This window comes from Prinia subflava, chromosome 4, assembly GCF_021018805.1.
Source record: "Prinia subflava isolate CZ2003 ecotype Zambia chromosome 4, Cam_Psub_1.2, whole genome shotgun sequence".
Taxonomy (NCBI): Eukaryota; Metazoa; Chordata; class Aves; order Passeriformes; family Cisticolidae; genus Prinia; species Prinia subflava.
The window spans coordinates 67,268,171-67,291,874 of NC_086250.1; the positions used below are offsets into that span (position 1 = coordinate 67,268,171).

At 46.5% G+C, this 23,704-nt stretch overlaps 1 protein-coding gene across 5 annotated transcripts in view; it reads left to right on the forward strand.

The window, feature by feature from the left end:
* The window catches only part of FRMD4A (FERM domain containing 4A), a 275,338-nt gene that overhangs the window by 220,361 nt on the left and 31,273 nt on the right, over window positions 1-23,704 (forward strand). For all 5 annotated transcript variants that reach the window (XM_063397024.1, XM_063397023.1, XM_063397022.1 and 2 more), the window contains exons 11-13: window positions 507-593; window positions 15,119-15,195; window positions 19,266-19,404. In XM_063397024.1, coding sequence (XP_063253094.1) covers window positions 507-593; window positions 15,119-15,195; window positions 19,266-19,404 — 303 coding nt within the window. The remainder of the gene's footprint in view (window positions 1-506; window positions 594-15,118; window positions 15,196-19,265; window positions 19,405-23,704) is intronic.

A 23,704-nucleotide genomic window follows, 5' to 3' on the forward strand; every position in this document is an offset into this window, starting at 1 on the left:
CATTTTATTGCACACTCAGACACAAAGCAGTTGGGTCCGAGCCTGTCAGACCTTATCACTTGGTAGCTCTCAGATCCCATTACTGCTGCATTTTCAAGACTAATGCTAAAATCCCTCCACATAATTCAAGTCAGCTGGGTGATTTGCCTTCCTTCCTCTCCAGTCTCTGAGTGTTCAGACTGAATAATTTAATGGGAAGAGAAAGAGGATGCACCACTGCACAAGGGACCCATGTCAAACCTCCTCACCTCCCCAACAGCATTTTGAGTAACTTGATCACATGTGATGTATTTTAAATTGTTTTATATGTCATGGCCAAAAGTGAAACAGATCTCTTCTAAACATTATGGAGCTTTGTGACTTGTGGGAACTCGGCAGGGGAAAATTTAACAACACCCATTCTAAGATATTACTTAGAAACAAATCTTCATCTTGAACAACAGCACAGGAAATCTACAGCATTTCCCCATCGTATTCAATATGACTCCCACTGTTTTCTCTTTCAGGACAAGCAGGGAATTCCATGGTGGTTAGGACTTAGCTACAAGGGAATTTTTCAATATGACTACCATGACAAAGTGAAACCAAGAAAGGTAAGTGTTTACTTTTCTACCAAGGTCTGAGCTTGCCACACATGCCATAGCTTGAGTCAAGGGTGTGATGTACACCAAATGCTGGCATTGATTCATGTGATTTTTGAAGGATGTTTGTTTTCTCCCATACTCGTCTCAATGTCTGCAAAGAATTAATGGACAAAAGTAGCTCATAATTCATTAGATGTTGTGGGGTTTGGAGGAAATAAGTGTCACTTAATCTTGCAATTTACGTGTCTTTTTTGTGTGATTCATAAGACTTAGATGGGAACTCAAGGACTGATCCTCTCAGGTGCTGGAGGCCTTCTATTCACTGGCAATGGTGGACTAGGGGTGCTCAGCCCCCTTGATATTGTATTGTCAAGCCATAAATGGTCTGAGAGAGAAAGGGATGAAGAGACAGGAAAACTGCTTCCATTTATTACAAAAAGAAAATTGCATGATTTTCTCAGGACCAGCATTACATTTGATAAGCAACAATTTTCCTAACTGAAGAATTAATGTCAAGGTAGCAGGGAAAGATGACTTTCAACATGTGCCTTAAAAAACAGGCATGGGAAGTTTTGCTTATTGAGTTCGGCCTGTGAGGGGGACCCACATGTTCTGATTTTCCCACTTTGGATGCCATCTAATATAAAAAACCTCATCCCTGAGCACATGCCCTGCAGCTGGGAATGTACATCCTGTTAGCAACAGTGTTTGTTGCACTGCAGACCTGTGGAGACATCAGGAGGCAAGGCTTCAGGCTGCCTTGCAGGCTGCAGAACTGGATGATTTGGAACAACTAGGCAGCTCTTCTGTGGATGCAACAGCTTCCACAGTGAATTAATGTACTGTGTTTCTCTTTGCATTGTCTCTGTACCAATTCTTCTTTCACTTCCTCTGGTCTTATTCAAGTTGGACACTGCCTGGTGCTCACAGAGAGCATCTTCTATTAAAATGAACTAGAATCAAGGTTTTGGTAGAAAACTGAACTGCTAAGGAGGCAGCAAGAGACAATAGGTGCATCAATTAGCCTTTTATTCACTAGGGCTATTAATGGGACTTTTATTCATTAAAAGAAAGAACAAGGAGAGTAAGGAGGTCTTCACAAACACCTTCACAAAAGACACATCAATTTGGGATCAATCATTACTTGCAGGGAAGCCATCCTCAGACATGGTAGTTTAAAACATGCCTAGGCTAGGTGTTTGCACCCACATACCTCCAGTAGTGCCAACCCCCCAGGGAAGACGTGTACTTAAAAGATGCCTTCAGAAGTCAGTCTTAGGAATACAAACATTTCTTTGGAAGAAATTAGTGCCCTGCCGTGACAGGACTCAGCAATTATTGTCAGCCCTCTTGGGATGAAAGAGTCGGTGGAGAGCATCAGAAGGAAGGAAAGGAGAGATCAGGTGCTCTGACCACATGAGAGGAGACACATTTCCACCAGAAGGGTCAAGCCTTTTTTCTCAGCTTCTCTATTTTCTCTTCTCAGGTGTTCAGGGTGATCTACTCTATAGCATTGGTTTTGGAGCTTGCTTTGCCAGCCTCTCTGTGTCCCCACCAGCCTACCTCTAGCACTCATACTGCACCTCTAATCAGGGGCTTTAGGCACCTCTGATCCTTTTTCTGCAAGTGTAACCCTAAGAAAAAGTAGGGTGCTGGTTTTCTCTTTCTTGGGAATTAGTTTTTTTGGTCTCAGCAAATCACATATGAAATCCAGCAGACCCAAAGCAATGGGACTGCCTTGTGCATAAACCACTAAGAACTGTGACAGAAGTGGTCATTTATCTGTGAGGGTAGGTTGGGTGGGAAGGGAAAGCAGGAATTTCCGGGCTCAGATCTGTCCTTTGCCACAATCCAGAGACCACAGCAGTGAAGACAGCCTAGATGAGCATTTCTCTGCTACATGATGCTTGCAAACCCCATCTGTTGGCAGAGCTATTCCAAAATGAACAGCCTAAACCAGGGATGGGACTTGGACAGAGTGGCTGAGGCTTCATTATTTCTCCACAGAGTGATTTTACCTTCTGTGGAGCCAGTAAAAGGACTTCTTACCCTACACAGGTGGTAAAACCCCTCTGGCGAGAGCAGATCAACTGCCTCAGCGAGGCACAGTGTTTAATCCTGTGCTAATTAGATTGTAAAATTGCACTCGATAACCCTGGTATCTGGGAGCAGCCTGCCACAGTATCTGATTCATTTCACTGCACCAGCATGTGCTGGTTCAAGTCTTTGCTGTGCAAGCAGGAGGAGTAAACCTTACTGAACTTTCTGCAAAGTGAAATTAGTGGGGGAGGGGAAAAGAGATTGTGGCTTTTCTGATCCTTAATATTTTGTTCCTGCACACTGCTAATGCCAGAAACAAATTGAAAACTTACAATGGAAAAATGTCACCCTGCAAAAAACTCAAGCAGAAAATTTAGCAAGAAACCAACTGAATTCAAGACACTTACATTAAGTGCATATAAAAATCTTGCTTGTCTTATGAGGGAGATTGTAATGTTTTCCTGTATGTCATCCTAGATAGATTTCCATGTTTCTTGTGCTTGTGAGTAAAACTGTAGTGCACACGAAGCAGCTGAACCTATCTCAGGCAATCCCATTAGCAGTCACTCAAAACCATTATTTCATTGAATTGCTGGAGTAAATCAGCCATGTGTCTCTAGAAAACTAACAAGTTTTGTCAGCAAGTTAGATGGGACTGGAGAGGGGAATTGAGCCTGACACAGGGCCAGAACCTCATCCTGCTTGCACTGTTCTCACTCAGGCATCAAGTTCTCCAGCATTACTGGGGATGCAGCTGAGATGGGTATCTGGCACCTAGTCCTGGGTGGTTCAGATGGGAATGCAGGGCTATTAAACTGGAATGCAGTTGTTCCTAGACTGCAGAGAGCAAAGTGTCTCTGTGTTTCTATTTTTATGTTCCTTCCTGCCTATGCTTGAATTTTGTGGAAGCCCTGAATCTACCCAAAGCCATCACTTCGAGGGTCATCCTTTTACTTCTGTCTGTTGAGGGCTAGCTCACAGAATCAGCAAGCCCTGTCAAAGGCTTCCTCTTGCATGTTGCCTATGAATTATAATCTGCTAGCTGTTCATTCTTGGGTATGAAATAATGGCAAAAATTTTGGTAGACTACACAAAATCCAACGCTCCAGCTGAACAAGAAGAAGGGAGTATCAACCATGGAAAGATGGCTGCTGTCCTGCCAACCATATATTGAGAGATGCTGGAAGTTGGGCTTGCAGAACCAGTGTCATTTGTGTAGAAGCAGCTCAGAGCTTCCAGGGTGGACAGAATCCATTTCCCTCTATGTTAAACTTAGCTTCTACAAACACTTTCTTGTGAAAAGACCAAACCCATCATTTTCAGAGAAGGGTCATTAGAGGGTTTTTTTGCTTAAATTTCAGAGCAACTGGAAAGAAAGCCAAGGCACTGCAGCAGCCCTGTGTAAGCATTTGCCTGTGAGTGGTGTGTGTCCATTTTAACCAGCACACAGGGATGTGACTCCACTCCATCCCCAGACTCCTGTACACAAAGAGCCGCAGCGTAGCCTGGAGCTGTGAGATCTGCACACCCAAGCAGCAGCACTAGGCATATCTCTGCTGTTCTAGTGAGATATTCCCACTGATTTAAGAGCCCAAAGGCATTTTTTAGTGCACACAGCTTAACAGTTAGTAAACAATTAACTCCAAGCTGAAGAGTGAATGATTAACAAAGTCAGCCAAAGGACTTCCATATGGCAGATAAAAAGACAGAGAAAATGTTTAACTTATCACCAAAAATAAAATTACCTTAAAGGAGAGTCTGGTAATGTTTAATTGCCTTGTAAGAGATACAGCTATATAGTGTTATCTCATTTTCTTCTATAGAAAGCTAGTGGCAATGAAACCTAAAGTGAGCCTTTTTTCTCAGACTCATAAACATTATCACTGCTGACATTACCTGATTACTGAAGAGAACTCGAAGGGAATAAAGGTTTTTAGAAATAAGATAAAATGTGAAGCATCACAAAATTCAGCTATGAACGTAACTTGACAAAAAATTTCCTTGTCAGCCACCAGTTTCCACCATTTCCTCTCAGAGTTACCCTTTCTCTGAGATTAAATGAAGCATGCTGTGAGAATGCTCTGTCCCTTGCCATAAAGCCTCCGCAACAGTTTTTGGGTTCTCATGACAAAGAATTTAATTTTAGTTTGTGGTGTCGTCATGAATCCAAACCAAAAGTAACAGGTTGGCTTCCCATTTAAACATGCAAAAACAAGAGGCGAGTTGGACCCATCCTACCAAGCAATGGAGAGCACAAGTAAATTCAGTAGTTTTAAGTGTCTGATCAGAGAAGAATCAACTGCTTGTCGAAAGTATGAGCAAAGTAATCAGCACATTAATTGTGTCCAGAAAGTGAAAGATTGCTGTCTGGTGCCACTTGGCCTTTTCCAAACAACTAAAGATAGAGTGAACTTTCCCAATTCCAGAGGCAAAATGAGATATTTACACAGGAGGAGCAATAGCCTAATTAAGAGCTGCTTTATTGCAGAACAAATAGATCCTCTCTGCTTTAGGGCATAATGAAGCATTGTCAAGTCAGTAATTGCATTGATGGAGTGGTTAAACTTGTGCTTCCTGTGGTGAAGGAATGACAGACCAGTGACTTAAAAAAACATAAAGTAAGGATTGATGTGAAATGTACAGAAACTAGTGAATGATGGGGAGGAGGAAGCTGACAAATTGCTCTCTGTCCTAACTGATCATAGAACACCAAGAGACTCAAAAAGGCAAAAGAAACATGAAATTCAAATTAGTTACAGAGAGCCCAATTCACTTGCACAGCTCTTTGCCACATGATAGAATAGAGGCCAAGAGTTCAGAAGGATTTGAGATAGCACTAAAACCCTTCCATCCAGGGCTTTAACATTGAGTTGGTTGTTTTCAAAGAGGATTTTAGGAGGGGTTATAAATCCTCTTGCTCAAGGAAGGTGTTTGATTTGACACCAAGTTGGTTTTTGTTGTCAGAGGTATGGAGCATGTGTCTCACTCCTCTCACTGGCATGCTGCTGAGCCACAGGGTGTATTCAGAATAGGCTGGACTTTCTCTAGGGCATCCAGAATGAAGTGAGGTCAGAAAATGTATTGGACTCATGTTTCATTGTGCTCCTCATCATTTCGTAGGACTTTTGCAAACGCCTTTGCATTGCAGACAGGGATAGAAGATTTCAGATTTACAAATGATAAAAAAGGAGCAGAAACCATTTCCAGGAAATACTGGTTTAAAAGCTTGTGGAGTCTCAGTGGCATTGCTGTAATAAATTATTCACTGTGATTAGCAGGCTGTTAAGGACTACCTGCTGACTCCTTCTGCTCTGTGCTTTCATTTCTCTTCCCATTGCTGATCCTTCGTGCTTCTTGGGTTATGGACTTGGCTGTAAACTGAACCAGTCTTCAGGTCACAGTGGGTTCAACTCATTTTATAGTGCACTAATTCAGTCTTGGTTTAGTATTTGGAAATGTGGAGCATGGGAGGAGGGAGACATATACAAAGCAAGGTTCCTCACCACACTGTTTCTTCTCATAGAGAGAGGCTGCACACCCAATTTCTTTCCTTAAAATGTAATACCCAGACCTGCAACCTGAAGAGTAGACACAGTTTAAAACCTTCCCCTGCTGAAATGCCCTATTCCATCCCCATTAGACAGGAGATCATGTTCTCACCAACACCTTTTTTTCTGCTGTTTGTCCTTAGTTTGGGGTTTCTACCATCCAGCACCAGGCACTTCCCCTTTCAGCACCTACTATTCCATGCCTTACCACTGTGCCAAAGAGCTGCCAAACACACTGGGAGCTGAATGAATGACATCAAAGCACAGTGGGCTGGAAAGCAGAATTATGTCCCTGACACTGAGAACTTCCACAGGATTTGGCTGGACATGCCACTGGGCTGTGATTCAGTGAACATTTCTTTTGGCAGCAGTAGCAGCTCAAGTGGCCTTCAGTGCTCTCCTCCCCCATCACAACCCTGCCCCCACTGCTCACTTCCTCCCCTGGGCCCCTTCCTCAGCCATCCTGGTATAGTTTTGCAGTTGGGAAGGAAACTGCTCCAGAGAAGGGATCAGACTGGCTCAGCACCACCCAGCCATAAAAAGTGGTCACTCTTAATCTCAATCAGTTCCCAATCCCATTCATCATCTGACCCACAATCAGTATCCTGTAGGAGCTGGATATGCATACAAGCTGCATAAATCACTGCAGCCAGAGAAAGAAACAGCCATTAACCTACACAGTAACTTTGTGGAGCGAGACGAGAGCTTCACAGCTCAGAACAAGTTGGAAGGAGTTCAACTGCATGGAATTTGTCTTGGCTGAACGAGGATGAATTAACAGTTAGAAATAAGGTCATCATCACCACTTTTTCCTCCTCATAAAAGCTGGTAAAAACTTGCTTCAGTGTGTCTCCCAAACAGGGCTGATTTCAGACAGGTGATAGATTGTCTAGGTAGATGAACCTTTTAGAATCATCCAATAGTCATGCTCAATTTCCATTATGTAGGTAAATAAGTAGTTTTATCAACTACAAACATTAATACATAGTCTAAGGCACTGCTGCTTTATAAAGAAACCAGCACTATTCTGGTGGTTTAGTGTGCTGTGACCATTAGACACATAGTTCCCAGGGTTTTCTGTGAGAATTTACATTCAGAAAGGCTAGAGCATGACGTCCCACCCCATGATCTAGCCAAGTCAAGCCCATGGCTACCATTAAATAAAAAAGTAGTCCCATCAAAATAAAACTCCCTTCTCTAAGTACTTTGTCATATTCAGGTCTTAAAGACTAATTCTGTGTAAAAGCAGCAGCCAAGTCTTAAATGATTCTGCAGCACACAGCAAGAACTTCAACAAGATGCAAAGACAAATCGCTCAGACAGCACTAAGTGAAACAAATTGGACCTCAGAGCCCTGGAGCTAGGGTGGAGATCTGGAGAGAGATTGAAACCTCCTTGAGCACTTATGCTTGGCTCTGAAGTGTAGCAGGCTCCTCCACACCCCACCCTGCTCAGATGCTGTCTCTTAGCTCATCAGGGCTGCTCCAAAGGCCTGGGCACTTCTATCATCAGATGAAGGCAGGCAGGGGTCCCATTACTCGGTGATTGTGGATATGAGGCACCTTTAGTCAGTGGTCTGGGCAGGAGGCTCAGAAGGTTCACTGCAGCCATCAACACAGGAGTGGGATTGCTGCTGCCATGGCACCCCCTGTGCAGACACCCAGCATCACAGGAGTGTTTTCAGTCATACAATTCACTGTGCATCGCCACAGCAGCACGGGATGGGAATGGTGATTCCTGTTTTTTGGTTCTAAGACAGAGGTACTTTAGCCAAGCCACTGGAGAAGACATGAGGATCCTTACGAGAGAGGGTAGCAGTAATGGTTTGTGGGCAGCGTAAATCTTTCTAGGGTGCCACAGCTGATTCATAGGCTACAGACTGGGCATCCTTTATCTATACATGGCATATTGTGCCAGAAATGAGAGCTCTTCAGTGCAGAAAGATCCAGTCACTCTGATGTCCTTTCAGAGAATAAAAGGGAGAAAGTTTAATTTAAACCAGTCAGGATAAAAAGGTTCATTGTAGACCTATTGATTTAGACACATACAGCGTGGTGACAGCAATGCACAATCTTAACAGCAGCTACCAGATATATATGTGCAGTGAAAGTGGACTTGGTTGTATATAAAGTCAAAGTCTGATCTCCCAGTCTGTGTACAGTTACAGACACAAATATCAGGTTGCATTATTTAGACAAATAATGCTTTGTCCAAATAGCAGCTCTTCTCTCTGTGATCTGATGCTCTGCTGTCTCTCTGAGCCAATAAGCCACTCTGAAATTTAAAAGGGAATTGTGTTTCCATAATGGAAATGAATGCAGAGTGGTTATTGTATAGACCTAGACGCAATTTGTGTTTGGTCAAGCCAGAAATGCTGGGGGTGGTGTGGTCCTACAAGAACAGCACACAGCAAAAGGGATCTCAAATTGGACCAGAAATTGTTTGTCCATTTGGCAAAAAAAGAGGCCTGAAGCCTGAGGCAAAGAAGTAATTAGATAGTGAGCTGGGATTGCTGACAGACCACTGAAAGTCCCACTTAGCCAAGCCATTCTCTCATTCCACAAGGGAAGGGAGGACAGCAAGCCTCTGGGAAGATCATTGGTAAGGCTTTTCCCACATCAAATCACACAGGAAATCTTTTTTTTTTCTTGTTTTGAGAAGGGAAAGAAAAAAAAATACACCAAACTAATAAAAATAAAGGAATGAATGGAAGTGTGGTAGGATGGAGGACTAAGTTACAGTGCAGCAGCATCCCCATCTCATGACCCAGGGGCACCCTCAGCGGTGGGTCACACTAATTCACAGGTGACAGCCCACAGAAATCTCTTGGTAAATCTGCCCCTGAAACAAGAGCCCATTTGTTTGAGCTGAGATGGTGCAGATCTGCCTGGACCAAGTCCTTCCTCCTTCACTCTAACTAGTTTGACAGAGGTATGATTGATGGGAGCAGGGTTGGCTTGAGGCAGAACACAAATCCATGCCCGGAAACCATGGCCCCACTGAAATCACTGGGACAAAACTGCCATTGACTTCGCTGGAGCTGTGATTTCCAGATTTCCATAGAGTTTAAGGCCAAAAAGGGACCGCTCACAACCTCCATCCTGACCTCCTGCATAACTCAGCCCCTAGAATTTAGCCTGCTAGTTTGTTCAGTGGAGGAAATTACATTTCCAAGGAGGAATTTTTTTTGTTATGTTTGTTTTGTTTAAACTGTAGGACGAAAGGTTTGGGAGTTTGTAGCTTCACTCATGCAAGCTGTGTGAAAATACTGTCATTGTTTTAGTTCCATTGTTTAATACCAGTTTTAGTATTGGGATGTCATCCAGTGCTGGCTCTTGCCCACAGCGTAGGCGAGGGAAGGGGTTGCATTGGGGCTGTTAGAAATGTTCCACATTATTTCTCTGCCTTTCCTATAAGCCATTCAGAGCATCCAGTCTGGGTGATAGTCCATGCATTTGGAGGGATGATTGTTCCTTCTGCACAGTGTGATTTAATAAGGCATTAATCATCTAGGAAGCGGCAAGACTTGAAGGACTGGGAGATGCCATATAGGTCAGCAATTCCAACAGCAATTATAGTTGGTCATTTATTAGATCTTTAGAATCAAAGAAAAATATGGGTCAGAAAGGCCTCTGGAGGTCTCTAGTCCAACCTCCTGCTAAAAGCTGACGCATCTTCAGAGTCTGATCTGGTTACTCATGGCCCTAGTGTTTGACCACCTGCACTGATTGTTTTGGGACTTGAGGTTTTAATTTATATATCTTCTAATAATTTCCCTTGCTGCAACCCTGCAGCCTGTGTCTATTGCCTCTTACACTTTCACTGGGCACCTCTGAGCAAAGTCTGTCTCCATCTTCTTTCTAAATCCCCTTTGGGTCATAAAGCAGAACTAACAGCAGGTAAATCCTCTGTAGATTTCTGCAGATGGTTTGATTCTGAACAGCCACCAAGCATGCTATCTGGAAACCTTGAGAGTGTGTGCATTCAGCCTGTGCCTCATCTCAGGTGATTCAGCACACAGAAAAGAGAAAGAAAATGAGACTTCTGGGCATTTATATTTGGTTTTTAAGAGACCAAATGCAAAATGGTTCACACTGTGTCCTCACAGCGTGCCCAGCCATAGTGCACATTCCCCAGTTCAGTGCCGAGTCTGGCTCTTCTGGGCACAGCAGGCAGAAAACAATATCAGGGACCCCATATCCCAACCTCAGGATTTGGAATTACTCTAAAAGGTACAATTTGGGCATATTTATCTAGGTACCATAGTCCGGACGGCACTGTGCACCAACCTCCAGTGCTGGCCTTCAGCAGCCCCCTCTGTCCTGTGCCTGAGCTGAAGAGCAACACAGAAGCAAGCAACAGCCTCATTACTGCCAAGGGTTCCCAAATAAATGGCATGGTACTTCCACTGGATACTCAGGCAAGATTCCCTGAGCACAAAGGGACAGAGCACAGCCCAGTGCCTAGCACTAATTCAGGTCCTCACATCCCTCCAAAAGTCCAAGTCACCCAGGCCATGAGTGACCAAGCCAGAAGCAATCCCTAATATTTCATTCACAAAAGACATTCCCTTCTTTATCAGGAATTCCAGCATTTTTCAAATACTCTGATGCTGACCCTACCTCCTTGCATGTGCAAACTCCACAGTACCAGCCTCATGGTCAATAAAAATGGTAAAAAATCCTTCAGACTCATGTAGCTGAAAAGGATGCAGATCTCTGGGCCTCCTCTCCTCCAGGCTCAGCTTAATTAAGGACCAGCCAGCAAACCACAAGTGTGCTCACAAAAGAAGCTTGCGTCTGAAGGGTTTTGACTGCAGCTCTTAGTAACTAGTCACAAACATCTGGTGCCTGGCAAGCTTGCCAGCCTCTTGGAAGGGGTTTCCAGTGAGAAAATTCCTGTAGCTTGCACCTGAATTCTCCGCAGCGCACCACGCAGCACTCGGATCTCTCTCCTGGCTCCTCTTCTGAGCTGCCAGCTTTGTACAAGCCATTTCTGGCACCGATTTCCCCATCATGGCCTCCCCACCCACCCCAACACATTTTAAATAGCACACATGGTCTGATGGAGAACAGTTATTCCCTTGAATGTTCAAGAGTTGATAATCAGTTTTTCAAATACAAGTGATAGTGCGAGTTCCAGTTTTATTGGCATGATGAAACAGAGATCACAGTGGGGACAGGCCTCTCGGAGGAGGAGGGAATAAGTGTAATTCTTTTCTCCTCTTTTACTAACCCTTTTCACATGTATATGTGAGTGTGCAGCTGTGCTCAAAAGCCAGTCTCACAGATACTTCTTTAAGTATCTGTTGAAGATTAAATCATCTCATGTGCAGCCTGTAATGATGGCCACTACCAAAAATTGTTCCCATCTGAAAGCTGCCCAGTGCTGCATGATCCAAAACGAGCTGCTGACCTCAGAAGAGAGCCCAGCGGGCAAACCACCACATCACAGGCTTGGCCCTCTGCAGCACTGCTAATTGTCCCCTTGTCTGCGGGCAGTGAGTGAAGGCAGCTACTCAAGGGCAGGGGAACTGTGCTCTAAGCTCGTGTTACTGATTGACTTTTGCCTAAGCCTCATTTTCAGTGTGTTTGGGGAGATGCTGTCCCAGTCCCTGCTGAGGTACTCTTTGTCAAAGGGTCACTGCACCTGATACAATCCCAGTAAAACCACTACAGACTGTCCCATCCACATGTGCAGGCATTGGATTTGACCCAGGAAATGGACCAAAGACAATCATAAGCAAAATAACCCAAAACCAGACCCAACCTTGGTGCAGGGAGAGGCAAACCTGCCCATGAACATGGATGCTTTGACTCAAACCAATCCCAAAGCCAGCACCCATCTGTTGTCACTGCATTTCCACAAGATCCTGTTGAAATTACATAGAGCTCCCTGCTGAGGCTTTATTCCCCAGTGAATGTTGCAAGCACCAGAATGGTAAAAGGATCTTGATGGGTAAAAATTATGCTTCCATTTAGGAAGACCCACTAATGGCAGCTTGTGCATCTGTCACTGCATTAACAACATCAATTTGAGACTGTACATAAGGTGGGCAACAGGTGAAGGGAACAGCTTGCTTACATTAGGAGGTCTGGCTGAAGGGGGTCCTCCTTTGGCTTTGTTTCTCTGGAGGGATTGTGATCAGCCAACAGGAAAGTGGATACTTTCTTGTGGTTATTCACATTTTTGCAGATTGGATTCCTTTTGTATAGGAAGGGGGATACCTCTTAGATCAATATGGGAAAAAGGAGTGAAACACTGTAGACTAATACTTGGGGAGCCAATGGAGAACAATTACAGAAATGGTAAAACACACGTGTATGTTCAGGAGAGCAGAGCTGTGGAATAAAAGAGACAAACTTAGGTTGTGGGGTCACTTTCACCCCCTCCCTCCCAAGAGTCCGGATCTGCCTCCTTCTGCCAAGGAAAACAACAAAGCTAAATATAAAAATGCAGCAATCTGGGGAGCTGCTCCAATGCCCAAAACGTAAGTGTCTAATGCTGTTTTAAGCACTGCTGGTGATCCAAGACATCTGTGTGACGCTGGCAGATACAGCACCGGACCTATATCAGGCTCCCTCCCACCCGGGGCAGCAGGCAGGGGCCAGGCAGGGAACCCTGGGGCATGGAAAAGGGCACTCCATGCCTACATTTGGGCATCTGAGCAGCTTCCCCAGAGCCCTGTGTGTTTGGACAGTTGGACTTAATTATCGAAGAGAAATGAGAAACAGAGCTTCCCTTAGCAAACAGCACTGTGAGATTTGTTAGCAGAGAGGGTAAAAAAGAAAAGGATCCGAGCACAGGGGACAGTCCGGCAGAGTCGGAGGGGGAGGATGGGCAGGAGAGCATCCAAATAGAGCAGCTGCCAGCAGCTCAGAAAAGTTTCAAATTCCTTCTGCGCCACACCGAAGTTTAGTCATAAATGACAACGGGGGACCTGGGGACAGAGGGATATTTTCTGAAGGGTGTGATCTGCTGGCTTTTTAGACTCTTATGTGTTCCACATGTCTGAGCGCCTCCCAAACACATCCTCTGCACATGCCGTGCAGCACAGCCGTGTTGTCCTCCCCGCCTTGCGGATGGGCATCTGGAAGCATGGAGGGATGTTTTCAGCTTGACCCCAGTTGTTGTCTGTGGGAGTTTAGGCTCCTAACTTCCTTTTCATGCCTTTGAAGCCAGGCACTTAAAGAGGAGTCAGACTTCAGCTCCCGGCTTAACCCTTTCACCCTATGTCTATCCTCCCTCGGTGGGTAAAATAGTGGGTGTTTCTGTGCTTCATTTGGTGTTTAGAAGTTTTATGCAGCAATTAATATTTCCAGCAGAAGAATAAAATAATCCCCTAAGTTACAATATAACGCAGTCTTTCAGACTTCCCATCTCTCCTGGCTCCCTTCTTCCCCAACCCCCTTGCAATGTGGACAGCCTTAGAATATGGGGCAGCTCAGTGCCCTTCTTAACCCCTACCCTTCCTTCAAAGAAGGAAGCCTGTTACAGAAAGGAAAAAAAATAGAAAAAAACCCAACCTTGCTTAGAAACCTTAACAAATATTTTCAATTTTGCTGCCCCTGAAATACCAGCAAGGAGAAAATTTTAGGTCCACTATGTGGTTTGTTTTATTCTCTAGATTTCAGCTCCACCAGCAGCTATATCAGTGCAAATCAAATTACGCCTCCTGTTTACTTATCTCCAGAGCGCTGACATTGGCAGCCGAGGCTTATCTTGGCGTATCAGGAGCCAGCGCCTTCCTCAGGGGTAGGACAGGAACTCCACAGAAGCTACTTGGAGTAGGAGAAGGAGTGTGTATCATGGAAAGCTCTGCTGCCTCTGCTCCCCAGCTGCCCGGCTACGTTGCCCAGCTCTGCTGCTTGCTAGGGGCAGCGCAGGGAAGCCGAAGTCCGAGATGCCCAGGGGCGTGGAGGCTGCCTCCTCCCTGTGGATTAGCAGCCTGGAAGCCAGGGTTTGGATTTTGGCTTACTCATTTGTAAGGAGGAGGCAGTGGTGGACCTGCCCGCAGTGGTGACGGTGCGATAGTTCGCGGAGCTGGCGCTATTTCGCTGTCACTGCGTCCTTCGCGCTGCTCCTGAGGTCGGGCTGCGCTCCTGCCTGGGACATGGGCGTCATTTCACGGGACAGTGCAGGCACAGGGGCCGTGTAAGCGCATCCACTGCCCAGGAGCACGCAGAGCCCTCCAGGGCCGGCCCAGGCTGACTCAGGGGCGAGCACACGCCGCATTTCACTCCCCGAAAAGCTTCGTGCCTCAGTTTCCTCCTTGGTGGTAGTGTTGGCTTTGTCCCAATGCTGCTCTGAGATGTCCCGGCAGGGCAGTCTGTAAAACAGAGGCTGAGATATGACCTGCTTATTGCCGTGTTTTGTACCGCCGGGAGCGCCCGGAGCCTCGGGCGTCGCCACCACGAGTCTGACGGCACCTGGGACACATAAAATGACTCCGTTCGGCTCATGCTCTTGCAGTTTTATGTGGATGGCGGGATAAAAGCAGAGCTGGGTATTAGCACTTGGGTGAAGTGGGGGTCTCCTCCCCTTCACCCCGGGCAGAGTCTGCTGTGCCAGAGGCCGATGCACCACCCCAGGTGCCAGCCCTCCAAGCAAAATGTAGTCGAATCCCTGTTTTCCCGGAGTTTGTATGGGTTTTCAACACATTTGGCCCCGCAAAGTGAAACCTACGCCCTTCCCCGCCTGCCCCCAGCACTGAGCCCGCCGCGGGCAGCGGGGGCTCAGCGGGAAGAAGGGAGGGAGGGAGGGACGGAGGCCGCCGCCCGCCCCCGGGGCTGCCCCGCGGGTGCGGCGGGGGGCGCGGGCGGGCCGCGGGGCCGGGGCGGAGCGCAGCGCAGCGGGGCATTCCCGCCGCAGCGCCGGGAGGAAGCGGCGGGCAGGGCTGGGCGAGGGAGCGCACGGAGGCGCCTCATCCCCTTCTTCTCCCTGCAGATCTTCCAATGGAGGCAGCTGGAGAACCTCTATTTCCGCGAGAAGAAGTTCTCCGTGGAGGTGCACGATCCGCGCAGGTGAGCCGCGAGACGGGCCGGGCTGAGCCGGGCGCTGCGGTGCCGAGCCGGGTCCTGCCGAGCCCGCGCTGCCCCCGCTGCTGTGCGGGGCTCGCTGCGCTTGGTAGCTGGGGAGAACGTAAGAGAGAGGCAGCGGGTACCAAGCCACGGGCTGCTGCTTCCTTTCAGCGGGACATTTCGCGTTCTGGTGTGCTTTTTTGAGGATGTGTTTCCCCTCGGCTAGTAGCGGTATTTTTTTTCCCCTTCCCTCTGTTCTGGCACCTTGTGTCCCCCCGGACTGTGCCGCTCCGGTGCCTCGGCCTCAGTGCTGACAGCCCTCGTGTGTGAAAGGGGGCTTTGCCTTGTCCCCGTGTTTCACTCAGAGCCTGGAGATGAGCGCCAGATTTTGTACTCACATGCTTCTTTGTAAATAAATATTCAGTAGTGCAACTGAAAGGAATGGCACAGAACCAGAGGTTTACTGCCGGCAGCCTGGATGAAAGCCCATCAGTCTTTTTGGCACAGGAGCCTTTTTTTCTTACTTTGGAATCCTAATGTGAGAGTTCAAGGGACTGTGCTGCATCCCATCAGTGCGTTCAGCACCCCTATGTGTTTGCATTAATGGATGGTTACTGCACACAGTGAGTGTATGGCTCTGAAAGTTGTTCTGACTAAAAGCAATGTCTTGTTTGCACTGTAAGTATGATACCACTAATGGAAACCATCTCTCTGCCCAGACTGATTTGATATGTTACTGGTAGTAGTGTATTGCCCTGGATCAGCTATGATGCAGTTTCACCTGTTTCCCATGCCTATCTGTGTACTAATATATGTACTTTTATTAGGGGAATTTTGTATTCAGTTTCTATCCTTATTGACCCTGATATGAGCACAGTCACACCAGTACAACGGTGCCTGTCTGCATAGGTGCATTTGGTAAAACAAACAAGTAAAGCAGCTCGTGTCATTGTGCAGCTCCAGGTCAGCAGAACCTCAAAGCATCTGCTTAATATTAAGCATGTAAACAGTCACATGAAATCTAGCAGAGCAAATTCCCAAAGTCGAGAATACACTTGGGAGATCAGGGAGATCTTCCAGCAGCAGGAGCTGGGGGTACTGCACTCCTTCCCCTACTGAGGCTCCAGCAGCCCGAGAGGCGACAGAAACGCGTGCTGAGAGCAGCCAGGAGCCCCTAAATGCCCTAACTTCTGACTGTTTCCTGGAAGGAGCAGTTGCAAGAAAAAGAAAGGAAATACCTCTGGGACATTAAAATTATGGTGACATTTGCAACTCGATGTCGTGCATGAATTGTGGCCACAAAGCAGCCTCTTCTCTCTCATTTGTATTTAGATTATAGGAATTAGTGACACAGAAGAGCTTCCGTTCTTTATTCCATTGCTTTGTTTCTCTGACTCAACACCAGGAGGACAAAGCCCTGTCCCGGGTTGTCAGCCTGGTACTTTCTTGATGCAAAGGAATCAGTTTGGTTGGATTTGTATCATTTTGATTGGTTTTGGGATCCAGAGTGGCACCATCCAGGTGGAGCTGGTACTCACGCTGTAAAGCAGCGCAGCACATTGCAGTGGCGTGGTGGGAAGACAGCTTGGGTTGTAGTCTCCCAGCCAAGTGGGATGGACTCCTGCAAGGAATTGTTCAGCATGTGGAGGCGGAGGAGTAGCCAACACAGTGCTCTCTCCACATTCCTCTCCTCATAGCCAAACCAGAGCCTGAGTCAGCGAAGCCACAGTCAGGAGAGCGAGCGCAGCTCCGTGGTTGTGGCCAGGGCTGGGCAGCACAATGTATGTTTTTAAGCCCTGCCTCTGCCAATGGCTTCCTGTCCCCAACAAGCCATTTAACCTCCTTTCATTGCAGTTACTTATCCCATAAAGGAGGAAAATTATCATTTTAGGGGCTATCAACAGGGTTAATTCCATAAGGCATGTAGCATGCATAGAGGGAGGTCATGGAAAAAACACCCATGGGCCGTATCTCTCAGGTCTTCAAACACAGCTGTGAAAAGGAAGTCCATAGTTCTGACCAACAGTCTGCAAATGTTCTGATGGAGTCTGCTGTTTTGATGGGAAATATGTACAGATTCCAAAACAAAATAATTGGAAATCACTGCTTTTACAGTGAGAAGATGAATGATCTGCAGAGTATGTTTCTAAGAATTCAGGAGTAACTGTGTTTGAACTAAATAGGATGACACCAGAATTAAAAGGCTTCAGCCCATGTTTGAGTGCCTTAATTTCCTTAGAGGTTTATGTGCCAGTCTGCTGCAGTGGTTTGTGTCCTTAGACCAATATAAAGCATCCAGGGCTGGATCCACTCTCCAGTCTCAACTTCAGGAACACCTCCCAGCACAGCCTTCATTCCCTGTCCTGTGACAGGGAGTGAAGCTGCCCAGCATCATCAGCCACTGTCTGTTGCATCCATGGAGACTTTTCTCACTGGAACAATACTCATAACAGGACAAGGTCTTTAGCACCATTCGCAGGGAAAGGACTGGGCACAGGGTAGCACTGAAACATGAGATCCCAGTTGTCTCAGACCTTGTTTGCATTGGCCACAGCTGTTTTCTCGAAATTTCACTCTGATTTGTAGCTCCATAATTTGAGTTTAACACATTTTTAAACACTGAAAAAGCCCTGATGCAATGGCTGTCAGCCCTCTCCCAGACTGAACATTGCCAGCAGTTCTCATTTTGCTGCAGAGTTTTGGTTTTCTTTAATTCTTGGCTCTATCACAACTTTCTTCACCTGTTCACCCCTCATGTTCACCTCCAATTTGGGACAAGGCAGTGGCCCACAAGCACCAGAAGAGAAGTGGTCAATGCAGATACAGGTGCAGGGGGGGAACCTTAGAAGGCTTGAGGACTTGTGGGTGCTGTTAAAGAGTTGACTCCCCCTTGCATGGCACAGTAGAGCTCCTGGGCTGTCCTGCAGTGTCACCTCCACACCTGCATGGCTCAGAGTCCCTGCTGGCTGTGGGCTCTGGCAGCCCCTCTGTAGCAGACGTGTTCCCCAGGCTGTCTCTTGCACTGGTCCCTCTTCACCATCCATGTCCCTAAAAGTGTCACCTTTCTGAGCAAGCCTCTGTACCCATGTCACATCATTTCCTAATCCTGCTCTACTACAAGACCCATCTTAACAGACTGGAGAGGAAACCCTCATTGTTTTGGGGCTCTGTAGGTCAGTGGTGTGGTTTATTCCAGCCAGAGCTCCATCCCTGCAGTGGGAGGAGTTCCACAGACCAGGATGCTGAGAGCCTGGATGTGTGCTGTGCTGGTGTCAGGGGCTCTGCTGGTGGGGTTGCTTTTGAGGCATGGGGAGGAATAATCAAACAGGTTTGTACAGCTGTGAAAGCATGGGGAAACCTAACCTATGTTTTTTTGCTAATGTTTGAGAACAATTGGGAGTCCCAGAGAGGAAATATTTAGCTCTTATTTTTCCTGTTTTTAAATTCACTCAGCTAATCACTCAGTCCCATTCTTCTCCCCAGGGCACTAGGCAGCCCCCTCTGAGCCTCACAACTCCCTGCCCCCATACCATGTGGCAAATCCTGCTACATCTGTTTACAAGTGGGGAAATCAAGGTTCATGAAGAGTTTCTCTCACACTCCCTAAAGTAGCCATTGATCCTGTGTCTCTTTAGTTGTTGCCTGGGTCCTAATATTTGGGAGCCACTGTCCAAAGCCAGAGACAGTGCAGGGTGTGAGGACTTCACCTCAGATGTCTCTGCATGTGATGAGACCCAGAGGATTCGTGCAGGCTTTGGCCTTGGTGGCTCCCCAGGGATGTGCAGCAAGTCAGCATCAGCAAAATCCAGGGATACAGCCTGAGCTGGACAAACTGGATGATCCTTACTGTTAGTCCTCTGGAGCTTGCTGTCTTGAGGAGATACTTGAAGTAACTGCTCTCCTGGCTTGATTAGATATTTATTGCTGGTTTCTAAGCATTTTTTCCCATTAACACAAGGGTGCACACAGTAAAGACAACAACTTTTACTATGAGATCTCTGACAGGTTCTGCCATAGAAAGCAATCTGCTGAAACCTTTGTGTAACCCCAGTTCATTCTTTTCTCCTCTCCAGGGCATCTGTGACCAGGAGGACTTTTGGGCATAGTGGCATTGCTGTGCACACATGGTACGCCTGTCCAGCATTAATAAAGTCTATCTGGGCTATGGCCATTAGTCAACATCAGTTCTACCTGGACAGGAAGCAAAGCAAGGTAAGCATGGGAAGTTCCAGTTGTGGTGGGTGAGTCCTTCTCACTCCGCACAGTCCCAGCCACATCAAGTTCAGATGGTGGCTTCTTTCCTGCTCTCCCTTTCTACTCGAGATCAAAAAAAAAGCAAATCAACTGAAGATATTTTCCAGTCCTGACCAGATTGAGAAAATTTGTATTGAATTAATGTCTATGGGAGTAAGGATTCAGGAAAAGGTTGTATTGAACTGTGGCCAAATTGAAGGAGCCAAAGTTAGCAAGCAGATAGAGTCAACATCCCTGTCTGGATGGTTTTCATGTCTTCCACGTCTGTCATAAAGTTAGGGCAGCTTCCAGTAACTGAGTTCAAAGTAGCTTCACAACCTACAGCTGTCTCTGGATTCTTCTTGCTCTCCCTTGATTTTTACTGTTGTATTTTCCTAGAAAGGAGGAGTAGGGATATTATTTTAGGAGGGGGGCAGGAGGCTTGACTGCCTGGCTGTACAAGGAGCTATTGCAAACTGGTGCTGCACAAAGGGCCACACAATACACAAAAGAAACCACTTCGAAACCAGAGGAGTGTGTGTTGTCCCTCTTAATTCCTTTCATCAGTAATTTTAGGCATACCCAGAGCAGCAGGAGATCGCTTTGATCACTTTGAGTTTACTTTGATACAGAGAAAAGGCTTCTCATGCAGACTTCCCTCTCCATATGAGCACGCTGGTGTAGAGCTTCACAGAGAAGACAGAGCCTGTGTTGAGTGGGTACCTGCATTGGTCCTCATCTCTGGTAAATGGCAGAATGTGCAGGTGATGATCCTCCAAATGCCTGAAGCAATCTCAATATCTTGCTATTGTTGAAAGCACTGTGTGCATTTTCAGGCTGGGGCTGCTTCCTTCCTTGCTCAGACCCTGGCCCTATTGGCTCCCTTCATGAACCAGTTCAGCCCATTAAACTGGGAGAAAAATATTTCTTTTTCCTGCTGTTCTTTAGTGCATTATTTTTTCTGCCAGTTAAATTAATTGAGTTTGCTTTCTGGAATAATGTGGATGGCCATGAGTGGGCTGTTAGTCCCACTTGTTCTAAGCCCTTCTGACATCACTTTGCCCCTTAAGCTCTGTGACTTTATTGTAGAGTGGGTAGGACTTTAGGATGCCCTGGCCATGGTTGCACTCACTTTGGCCATGTCTCATCTAATGCAAAAATCCAGGTTTCCCCTTAGTTCCCATAAGCTGTATTGAATTTAGGGATGTAGCCAACTTTCTAACCCTGCTTAAGTGCCAGCTGTAAATATGGACAAAATTCCATACTCACTGATACTAAGGAAAGCTTTCTTGCCCCCCTTCTCTGCTCAGGACCATCAGGGCAGTGCATAGTCCTCTCTGTCAACTCAGAGATAAATTTCAAGCAAATAGAAGTTTATTTTTCTTTACTTTTAGCCAGATGGATTTGCTGATCTAGCTGCAAGGTATTCAGGTCACAAGCAATCAACAAACAAAAGGAGATTCCCTCCTCCTCCCATTTCTTTGGTAAGAAACTGGGTCTCTGAAACACCCAGGACTTCCCTTCAGTGACTCCTTTTGTTGTTGGCAGATTGTGTTTCAATTTTATCTCCCCTCTCTCACACTCCTACAGGCAGCACCACCCACCAGCCCTCGTTTGTCAACCTGTCACGTCTGTGACCATGTCAGTGTGCTTTGTCACAATAATCCCAGTGGTCATGCTGAGGCTTTGAAGTTAAGACATACAAATATTTTTGTCCCTTTCTCTTAAGGGAACCGATATTTTCATCTGTTGTCCTCATCTTTGACATGACACTGTCAATATTGATAGATCCATCAACTTTAATTGATCTGTTCAGTTCATCCTGCTGGTCACTTCAGGGACACAGTGCTCATATGAGCTTTGCTTTGGAAAACTAGAGAATCATATCCCACAGTGGGATGATGTGAAATGACTTTGGTTCAGCTCTCAGGGGCCTAGACAAACATTATTGAGTTTCAGGTCGCATGGGTTTGCAGCCCCTTAAATCTCAGGCCCCACTTCAATTGAATCCTCAACTTCAAAGCAAAACTTAGATATTCCTTCCTTTCATGTCCAAACTTGGCATTTCATATCATTTTGACAAAAGAAAGAAAAATAAAAACAAACTTAGAGGAAAAAGTCTGCTGGAGCTCACTGCACAGCTGAGCCTTTGCTACAGTGATGTAGATTAGATGGCAGGAGATGTGACATAATGATAAAGAAAGCCTGAACTCTGCTCCTCTTATAACTGGGCACCAGTTGGATCTGGACCAACAGCTCCACTGGAAAGAAAGCCCTACACTTGATTTTAAAAAGAAATAAAATCTGCTTTGCCTGGATTCTGACCCTTTTGCAAGTGAGGTCCCAGCCGTTTCTGCAGCCTCACTCCGTGTTGAACTCCTGCCAGCTCGCCGGGTTCCCAGCGTCTTGCTCCCTGCTCCCTGCTGATCTGTCCCTCTCTCCCTGCAATCGAAGCGTGACGTGGGGACTGAAAAGATCCCCAGCTTCCCAAGTGAGCTTGTCAGCATACAGAACTCCTGTCAGCTTCCTTTTTTTCCAGGAGACAGATGCAGCAGGACTTGAAGGCATGTCTTTGCTCTGTTGACTGCACTGAGTCAATCAACACTTGGCCTAGAAACCTTGAGAAGTCCCATTCTGTGGGAATTTTCAACACCACATTCCTCTAAGTGCAAGGCTTTTTGGCTGAATAAACTGGTAGAAAATAGGCCAAGGGTTTCAAAAAATCACCTCCAGCAAAGCTCCATCACTACAGCAAGAGAGATAAATTCATCCCTAGTGTCCATCTTCTTCCTCATTTCATTTACAGATTTTTCTTCACTCTCTGACCCTGTCAGAACAGCACTGGGGATCAGTTTGGCCCTGTGCTTTGAAATGACTCGTGAATGGGCCAGTCTTCCTCCCTGTAAATGGGACTTGGCAGGTCTGCACTAAGTGCTGTAAGATTTCTGAGCCTGGAGGGACTGCGGGGCCTGGGGGAGCACTAATGGGGTGTAACCCGGCTTTGCAGGGCTGTGCTGCAGCACACAGCCTGCACAGCCCTCATGCTGCCTGCTGCTCAGTGGCCTGTGTGGAATGAGCTGCTGCTCTGATTCCTGCTGCTGCTGAGAGCCTGTCCAATGCACGAGACCACCCGACGCTGACTGGCATTGCTGGAGGCAGCAGAGGCAGCAGGGACTGAGCAGCAGGGAAAATTAACCCCATTCCTTTCAGGAAATGTTTCGTCTGCACTGTTCAGTGCAGAGCACCATTAGCACAACTGTGATCAGATCTAAAACCTTCTGTGGTTTCTGCAGGTTTGAATTGTACCCTCTGCAGAGGAAGCTCACTCTGTCTTGCTCACTCTGTCTGCTGGTTTGTTTTCCCTCTCTCCTGGCTCCAGGGATGCCAGGCTTTGATCTTATATCAACTTTTCATTTGCCTTATATAGGGTACACTTCCAGCCACTGCTGGCTTGGCCAGGGCCACAACAGCAGCCACATTGCCTTCAGTCAGCACTTTGGTTTGTGCCCAGTCAGACAGGTAGGGCCAGAGTGTGCCCTCATTTGCATTCTGAAAAGCAGTGGAAATAAACTACAGGGCTGTTTGCTGTAACTATCTTACAAAAACAGGACAACCACTGCCTCATGGAGCAGGAGGGATGGATCTGGCCATGTAGACGATGAGTTTGTGCCTTTCTGACAGGACCCAGTGTGTTGGGTCAGGCAGGCACAGGGTTTGCTCAATGTAGCTGTTCCTGGGGCTTTACGAAGTACACATAACCTTACATATATGTGGGGTTATACAGTGCATGTACACCTGCAGGGGATTTATCAGCAAGACAAAGGCAGTTGGAAGGCTTGTTATCTCCAAAGGTTTGACATTGCAGCAAGACAGCAGTTCATGCTTAGGCTCCTTATCAAGACCAGTAGAAGGAAATCTCATTAGATTAAAGCAGTGATTTTCCTCTTCACCTGGAACTAACCGTCCAGAACTATTTGAAGAAGATGCTTCACAGGCCTTGTTTCTGACCAGAAACATCTGATCCAAGAAGCTAAAGAGTGCTGTCCTTCTCCTGGGGCTGATTTTAAGGAGGAACTGCTGGAAATAAGAAGTGTCTGACTGGTTGCAGTGTCTAACTTAGTTGAAAAGGGCCAGTACTGGCTGAGTGATTTGCTCTGGTATTTTGTCAGGTAGTTCAACCTCTGCACTCACAAGGACTGCACTGTTCACTCTTGCTAACAAGTGAGAACACACACCCTGGTATTTGGATTATTGTGGAAATAAACTTGTGAGGCATTTG